Source organism: Aureococcus anophagefferens (genome assembly GCF_000186865.1).
Source record: "Aureococcus anophagefferens unplaced genomic scaffold AURANscaffold_40, whole genome shotgun sequence".
NCBI lineage: Eukaryota > Pelagophyceae > Pelagomonadales > Pelagomonadaceae > Aureococcus > Aureococcus anophagefferens.
Window position 1 is genome coordinate 85,453 of NW_008705597.1, and position 8,981 is coordinate 94,433.

An 8,981-nucleotide genomic window follows, 5' to 3' on the forward strand; every position below is an offset into this window, starting at 1 on the left:
GGCGCGCAGAAGACGGCGCGGATCGGACAAGAGCGGCGGCAATGGCGGTCGGCGTCACCAATGGAGCACGTGCAAAGGCCTCCGCGCGCGGCGCGTCTCAACGCTGGCTCGAGTGGCTGGCCTCGCAGCCCGCGGTGCGAGGCGGCGCGCGGTGCGAGACGGGGCAATCACCGATAATCGGAGGGGGCGGCGCGTCCTGAAGTCGCTTGCAGGCTCGGCGGCGCGTGGCCCCGACCGGGGTGTCTTCGGGCGTGCGTGGCGCGCGCGCGTGGCGCGCATACTAGTACGGGTCCCGCCGGGCCCGCCACTACGCTCGCGCAACCGCCGTGACGTACACCCATGGCTGCGGCGCAGCGCGGTCGTTCATGTAGAGAACGAATGATATATTTTCCAAGAATCCAATCGGCTCATCCCATTGGTCGGACGAGATCTCAGCTAGCTGAGTTTCATCGCTCCACTGGTAGCCGCTGCCATGGAAACGCAACCGCTGGCAGCGGGCGTCCCGTATGACCCGGGCCGGAGGACTGCTTTCGGACACATGGACAACCGCACAGCCCCTGACGCGCCTGTGAAGGAGAAGCGCACCAAGGGCTACGTCAAGTTCAAGGAGTTAACGGTCGACCGGGAGACATGGGACGCGCTGGTGCCGTACATGGAGGACGCGACCGTGGAGAAGGTTCGGGTACACCACAGCGAGGATGGGGCAAAGGTGTGTAAGGCTGATTCTCAACCGCTGAGCAAGGCGCTGAAAAAGTTGCTTCGACGGCCAACTGCCGCAGCAACTGCCGGACCGGTTCAAACTATGGACGCGGGGTGCCAAGTGAGTGACCAGGATTTAATGGGGCCCATCTCTAAGAGAAGAAAAAGACTTCCTTCAGACACCTTTGAAGCTGGCTTATCGAACAGTGAAAAAAATATGATCATGAGGGCATTAGGGCGTGAGACATGGAAGCAACCGGAGGAGCTCGGGAGCGACCAGTGGATGGTCTGCCAGAGAACTGTGCTGCTCATCCATGAGCTGAAGAAGAGTAAAATGTGTCCCATTACAGGGAGAGATCAGACCCTGGACGCGTGGCACACCATGATGATCTACATGGTCCAAAATTTGTATTCTGCAGAGCACCGTTTTGGTGGTTTATGGGCCACCATTACAGTTCAAGTCTTAACCCAGTTTAGTGCCCAGATTGGACAGCCCTGGAAATGGGTGTGCCAGTTGGACACCAGGGCCAAACTTTCGATCGGTGACATCCAGAACATGCATGACATTACGGTGAAACTGACAGACCAGTGGTTCGTGTCGGATTTCGGGCGGCGCATGCCCAGGAAGCTAAGAGGCAATTGGATCATCCCTCATCATGTCAAATTGAGAGTAAAAATCAAGGAAGCTACCGCTTTCATGTCTGCTATGTTTAAGCTGGATTTTAAAATTCCAGCTAATGATATGGGAATAAAGATTCATGATGGTGATTACGCTGCTCTCGGAGATTTTCAGAATGGTCTCGAAATTTACCTTCAAGACAATGGCCTGAATGACAGGGGACACAGTCCAGCTGATGCGGTGGAGGTTAAAGGAACCGGCGATAATGGCCAAGTGACCGCTCATCAGTCAGTCACTTTTGCTGCCGTACAGCTACCAGGGGCACCTGCCAGGGATGCTATTGATGGGTTATTAAACAGTAAATTCCAGAGCACAGGTAATCTGCTGCCATCTGGGGCCATTATGCATAAAGAGACTGGCTTATTATGGCATGCGTTTCCTGCATTGAACATGGTCTACAGGTTCAAGAGGGAGTTGGACAAGAGGGGTGGTTACTTCAATCATAAGCGGCTTGGGAGAAAGTTTTACCTGATGATAAAATCGGCTAAGGACCTCTCTTCTACATGGAAAACCAGCGGTACTGTCGAGGAGGAAAATGGAATAAAAAAAGTTAAGTGTAGAGGTGGAGCTGCAAAGAACAGCAAAAATCCCTGCCACCTCTGTCCTGTGCATGATGACAACCTGCATGTTCCCAAAATTGGTCAAGAAAGATGCCACAGATGCACCTCGAACAATTTTGACAGGTGCTTTTGTGAGCCTATGCTTACGCAGGACCTCCTCTCCCGCCTCAAATCGCAGCTGGCCTTGTTGGAGAAGAGTCTGGTTGGAAATGTCCCTTCTTTCATAAAAGCACAGGTCCTGGGTTACGAGGAGCTGGATGAAGATGATTACGAGGAGCTGGGAGTACTTGAGTTTCTCGATAAACCCCAATTACTGCAGGAAGTGGAGGCTGCTTTAAGAAATAAATATGTATCAGCTCTTCCCAAGGACCAGGGGCGAACATTTCATATTGGATTTCAACCTACAGGTGTCAATGAAGCCATGGAACGTACCAAAGCCCTCAAAAAAACAGCAATGGACCTGCATGTCAAAGACTATGAAAGCATGAGTGCATCAGCACTCGTTGCTGCCATAGAGCCATTAATGGTGTGCTGCTACGATATTCTAAGGCTCAGAGAAAAACTTGAGTGCTGCAAGGGCAATGATGATGCACTGGTAATATTGGTAGAGGATGCGAGGCAAGTGCAAGCTGTGGGTCTTTTTGGCCAGCGATACGCCTCGCTCGAGGAACCACAGGATGGTCATAAGCTTTTTCTCCGATTCGACCCTGTGGCTTTTTGGTGGTTTTCTACATTCGAGTTGCCACTGGTGCTAAGCTAGAAGTCGCAACGCCCGCGGAGGGGGGTGAGGGGGTGGCCGTCCGCTAGTTTCCCGATTTATCCCTGTGGCTTTTTGGTGGTTTTCTACATTCGAGTGCCCCCCATCGGCCAACTAAATAAACTCAGTAGGCTAAGTTAATTAGCAATCGTGTATTCGAATTAGCTAGAGAGATAGAGAGTTTTGTATCTCCCTAGTGGCTCGCTGGTACAGAGCCACCCAATTTCCTTCCCCTCCTTAATACTTTCTAACCCTGTTATAGCTGCTTCCCGCACTGTAATAGACGGAGAGTCTTCCTGGACCTAGTGAGGCAGATCCTCTGCCCGTTCGTCCAGTAGCCCCAGCCCCCGTACACTACGGCAGCTGAGGTGACGTGAGGATAACAGAGACGCCGGTGTACCGCCACTGCGTAACCTCGATAGTTCACCCTCACACGGCAGGGCAGCCCCACTAGGCTGCCTCCCCGTGTCGGAGTTTACTATCTCGTTAGGTTTGGGACCCAGCGCTCGGTCTCTCTGCGTAGACCTCACGCATTCTTTTCGTTCGCTTCTCGTTTGCGCTCTTTCCCCGCGCTCAATTGCAGGGGGAGAATGGATCCGAGCTTGGAGCAATTGGACGCCGACGCTAGAGCGGCAGCCGCGGCAGCAGCCCAGGCAGAGGTAGCCAGGGCAGCAGCTCAGGCAGAAGCAGATGCCAGAGAAAAAGCAGAAAAAGCAGCTGAGAATGCTGCGACTCTGGCAGGCATTCTCAAAGCGATTAAGGACTCTAGCGACAAAATTGACAGAATGGAACTGAAGCTAGACACTGTCACTTCATCATTAGATAGCTTAAGTGTTAGGGCAGACAAAACAGAGGAAAAACTCAAGAAGCAGAAAGATTTTTTCTCAGGCCCTGGTCTGATAGATGAACATAAAGACGACTTAAAGTCTCTCATCCTGGGCACCATGTTGGAAAATAAAGATCAACTATCGATGGTATCCGCCGATGACCTCGGCAAAGTCACCCAACAGCTCACTACTACTGATGGGAGGTTGGCCAAGCTCCAGAGCAAGTACGATCAGATACAGACTTCAGCCTCCTCACCTCAGACTCCAGCATCTAGTGAGCCTATCGAAGCACTTGCTACTATAGTAGCAGGTGTAATATCTAAGTCCAAAACGCCTGGTAGCGACCCACCAGGAGATACTCCGCCTCCTGCAGGTGCAGGTTCAATGGAAGACAATGATCCGAATGCTTACAGCGGCAGTTCATTTCCTAGGCACCTCATATTCTTTGAAGGCAAAGCTGCTGACAATGACATTGTTTTTAACCCTCAAGTAAACCCCTCACTGCAGTTGCGTCTTTGGCAGGAGAAATCAGTCTCATTCCCGTACTTTGAAGACCTGCTGCTTCCCTGGGAAGGCTACCTGTATGGTATAGAATTCATTACATTGTACCATGAGAGAGCAGTAAGCTACCTCATGGAGACCCCACAATACCAAACAGAAGGCGGTCGGACAGGTGAACTCCTGTACACCAAGTTTTCAGTCTACGAGTTAGGAAAAACAGCAGTAGCTGCACTCAAGATGATCCAAGATCAGCTTCTTGGCATAAGGGATCCAAATGATGAAAACCTGTACAAATATAGGAGAGATCCATGGAAAGATGTCCGATCTGGACGAGTCGACTATGGCAGGTACATGACCCGCTCTCTTCACCTACACAATGTGCTAAGTGCAGCCATTGCTCTTCTCAAATTCTACAGAGGAGATGAGACTAACTTAACCTCTACTAATCTTCAGTTTGAAACCATGATGAGTCTCGCCAGGCATCCAAGTGCAGGTAATGGCCTCCTTTATCACGTTTGGCACCAGATAATCAACTTAAATGGTGTCGACACATCCACAGAATGTAGAGAGATGGAGATTCAACTTGACATGCTTACCTACGACATTTCAAATGGACACTGTCTTCTCCGGTTTATTCTATCCATCCGCACTATACTCGACTGTCTTAAGAATCGTATTGCAACTTACAACCTTGCAGCTCGAAAAGCTGTCTTGTATGATAGGTTACTTAGGCTACACATGCACCAGTTCATTATCCCAGTAGTTCGACAGAGGCAAATTGAAGCCTCACATAGTGAAGATGCATTTCTGTCATCCATGCTCGAACTTTCGACTATCCTGACAAATCAGCACTCATACTCATTAGTAACTCAGTCTAATCCTAACTCAGGTGTTCATGAGTTGAGTGTCATAGACCAGACTAAATCATTTGACAGTTATGTCCGTTATGTACAAGAACAGGCTTCTCGATCTAGCTACAAACCAGGTCCTCCTCCTGTCGAATGGGAACCAAGACTGTCTCAGGTTGACACTCCACCCCGCGATGCCCACGCAACCACGGGACTAGATGATTTAGACCCTGATGACGCAGATGAAGCTGCAGGTGCATTTGCTGCTGATGGCAATCGACGTACTGGGAGAGATGGGAAAGGGAGGCAGAAATTTCGACCCGGTCCTTCAGTCAATGCTCCCAGTTTGTTCGATGATAGAGTTGTAACCGCTGACCAGCAGTATAAGCGAGATCGCCAATCCTTCCTAAAAAGGAGGTCGAATGAAACTGCTACGACCCCTGGGATCAGAGATCGACTTAAAGGTCCTCTACGTCCTGGAAGTGCCCCCAAACCATCAGGTACTGGAGGCGCCACAGCCCCAAAGGGCACTGCATCAGGTCCAGCATCAAGAGAGGAGCTGATCCAAGCTATTCGGAAATTTAAGGACGACCTGAGGACAATCCGTTCCAAGACGTTTAAAGAAAGTCAGTTTAGGACAATGGCAACTGACGATGTAGTCAAACTGATCAAAGAACTAAACCAGATAGCACACAATGCTTTGACTAGTAATCGCCAAAACTCAAAAGTAAAGGCAAACGCCTTACACATGGCTCATGAACTGACACAACACCTTATTGACCGTGCAGTGTTTATCACAGGTAGCTACGTGTCTGATGATCTTGATGGAGAAGAGCTCATCACCTACCTCACAAATACGCTGGAAGGACAAGATGATGGCTACTTTGCCCATGTAGCATCCCAGGACCCCCAAAGTTTTCAGTCAGGGGAGGAATCGAACTAGGTTCCCCGTTTGAAATCTCATCCGCACTCTATAACACTTTATCAAGCTTCGTAACAGCTGGACTCAAGTGGTTAAATAATCATTTTCCACAGAACCTCCTAATTCTCGATTCAGGTTCTACCGGATGGTTCAAGAAGACCACCAGTGGACTTATTCCCTCCACGATTGAAAAGATCGATATCCCTATCACTATGGGGTCTATTGTCGCAAAGGGCACCATGACTGGACTTGGCCCTGCATGCATTAAGGATGAATCAAATACCTCCACAGGTATTCTTCACTTAATCAGATGGATAGTCGTACCATCGTTTTTCAACCACATCGAACTTGCCTCCCAGGACACTTTTGAGCGAAATGGCTGGACTGTTAGTTCATCCAAAGACTCTAAATTCATGTACAGAGCAAATTCTGCCACAGCGCGCCTGTCTTCCAAGGAACTAACCGACCCTAGCAAGCTATCTAAAGTTACTAATTGGATTAAAATTCAGAGGCAAACTAATGGGTTGAGAACCATCAAGTGTGTAGATCCTTCACAATTCACTAGATTCGTGGACTCTGCTACAGGGGGAGAAATCCCCAAAGAAGCCATTTACGACCCGGATAAGCTGCTAAAATACTGCACCCCTCTATCCAAGAAACAACGCCGTAGCATCAACAACTACTGCGGGACCTTCCTATCAATGCACTCCACATCATTACTAAACCCGCAGGAGTTTAACCTCTGCGGCGATGGTCCCAGCGACCCCAACTTAGTACGTGTCTGTCTTGTCGGCCCTGGACTATGCACAGAATCAACAAGCGCGTTTGCAGATATCCCCATTACAGTGGTAGCTTTCATTGAATATGGAAGCAATTTTGACTACGCCAAACAGTGTTTCCCCAATGCGCAGGGTTTTTACGATATTCGTGTCGTGAACAAAGACCTTGAAAACAAGACACTTGTTTTCCCAGCTTATGATCTATTAGTCTATACTGCCCCATGCTACAGAAATACGCCACTGAGACTGGAAAATGACTTACCTGTCCCTACAAGTGCCGCTGTCTTTGTGAGGAGCTGTCAAGCTAACTAGCCCGAACCATGTTCTAAATGAACATGTTCCTACACGTCCCGAGTGTCATGACGAACACGACAGTCTAATGGAATTCTTCTCTAGCGCAGGATACAACACAGCAACCAACATGTTGGATGCATGCAATGTCGGCGACCGGACCTCCAGGTTCCGGTGGTTCTGCCTGGCCAGTAAGAAAACAATTACGTCTTTTGATGTATGTAGGGTGAGTAAGATGAGTGTTCATCCAAAACCCATGGAAGACATTTTGGAGGAAGAAAATGCTGAGATGTCATATAAGAAGGATACAGCCAAGCAATTTGTGCCCGGCACCGTATCGAACCTTTTCCAGCGTTTCAAATCAGGCCAATATAAGTGCAAATCTGTGCTTCCACATGAGAATGCCTTTGTCTGTGTCCTACTGTCTTGGATACATGGTAAATCCACAAAAGGTTGCATCCCTGAATTTGGCATTGCTGACAACGGCGACATCAATTTGACGAATAGCTCGTCCAACGGCTCTGCTGTAGCGTATATCTACTCATTATTACTGCGCCAATTCCCCGGGGCCTCTGTGTCGCTTCGCTGCAGCTTCCAGCTGCTGTATCAGCGCGACCCTCCCCAATGCGATGTGTATTTTGGCGCCCGTACTGGCGATCAGGGAATATACTTCGCCTGTAGCCTCTCCCACTCTTCGTCTTCTGTCTCTCGCCAGCAGGTAGTCGACGCAATGAATGCAAGGCCGCGGAGCGCGCGCCTTGCACCCGGGGGAGAAATCCTATTTGAGGATGCTATGAACTACCTGCGTTCACACGTCAGGGCAACTCTTTGTCATAGCCATAGCCGTTTTCACACTGGCGATCCGTACTTAAACAAGAAGAAGGGTACTACAGGTTATCTCACATCTGGTCCGGCACCCACCATCACCAGTGACATGAATGTAATCATTGATGTCACTCACAGGCATGAAAGCCCTAACGCGCCTGTCCATAGATATTTCACCACAGTGGAGGCTGCCAGGGCATCATCGTTTACTCCCGATTGTCTACAACGCCTACAGTCGATGGATGAAGAGACTGCCAGGAAAATGATTTCAAATGCAATTCCTAGGTTTATGCTCACAGCAGTGTACCTCACTGTATGTACACACATACTCGGAGGTGATATGTCAACACACAGCCTGTCCGCTTTCCTACATATACATGCTCGACCACTGATGTGTTTGGGTGCTCATACTGAACTATCTTCTTCTGACGTAAGGGATAACATCTCAGACAGCAGGAAACACCGCAAGAAGAAGCATGCACCCAAAGCGCCTACTTCAGGATGGCGCCCATGTCCATCCCCAACGTCTAAGGAATATGCCGATTCCAAGTTCGCAGTGGACCTTTACCACAAGACAACACACAGATCCTGGCAACAGATAGAAAGCGACATTGAAGCAGGCACCACACTAGGTTTCGATCTAAAACCAGGCGACAGCCGAATGATGAGCCCATGTGCAGACTGTGAAGCAAACCAAAGTCAAATCCGAATTCCCAAACACAGTGACAGGTGGCATGAAAATGAAACCAATCATCTACCTGGTGAAGCTGGAATGATTGATATCTGGTACTCTCCAGTCCAGTCCAGAAATGGACATCATAAATATGTCCTCATATTCGTTTGCATCTCATCAGGCCTAGTAATTGATATCCCTATGAAGAAGCTGGACACCTACAGTTTCATGGACGCTATGCACGACATTTACAACCAGCTTCATCTTGACTTTGGAGTCAAACTGAAATTGGTTGTGTCCGACTCTTTTTCATCTTTTGTTGAGCAAAGGAAACTACTCAGGTTTAAGTTACAGCTACAACTGGAGATCGAGCCACTGCCCCCATATCTACATAATTACAATTACGCAGAAAATTACATCAAAATTGTTAGGAACGCGGCAGTTGTAAGCATTCAACAGTTAAGGGGACATTTCATAGGCAATAGTCTGATCACACCAGAGCAGTTCCTCATTGATGCTATTCACCATAGTGCCTGTGTGATAAACCAAACTTCCAGCGCAAGTATACTGCGTAAGTACAACACTAAACTTCACCCAGGAAATTGTCGGGAAAGCACAAG

The 8,981-nt window shown here is 48.9% G+C and overlaps 2 protein-coding genes across 2 annotated transcripts; both read left to right on the plus strand.

The window, feature by feature from the left end:
• Positions 1-538: 538 nt before the first annotated feature.
• On the plus strand, positions 539-2,698 carry AURANDRAFT_67471 (hypothetical protein; the record flags this gene model as incomplete). Its single annotated transcript, XM_009042936.1, has 5 exons — positions 539-713; positions 879-1,544; positions 1,695-1,771; positions 2,090-2,149; positions 2,174-2,698. 5 exons carry the CDS (start codon positions 539-541, stop codon positions 2,696-2,698), a joined length of 1,503 nt encoding a protein of 500 aa, XP_009041184.1.
• A 587-nt stretch (positions 2,699-3,285) lies between these two features.
• On the plus strand, positions 3,286-8,936 carry AURANDRAFT_67472 (hypothetical protein; the record flags this gene model as incomplete). The annotated part of the gene is given in 13 exon segments (XM_009042937.1): positions 3,286-3,796; positions 3,896-3,996; positions 4,030-4,962; positions 5,047-5,497; positions 5,531-5,671; positions 5,794-5,928; positions 6,085-6,566; positions 6,705-6,846; positions 6,866-7,792; positions 7,827-7,869; positions 7,974-8,237; positions 8,418-8,805; positions 8,892-8,936. The coding sequence occupies 13 exon segments, from the start codon at positions 3,286-3,288 to the stop codon at positions 8,934-8,936; spliced, it is 4,563 nt and encodes a 1,520-aa protein (XP_009041185.1).
• Between the last annotated feature and the right edge of the window lie 45 nt (positions 8,937-8,981).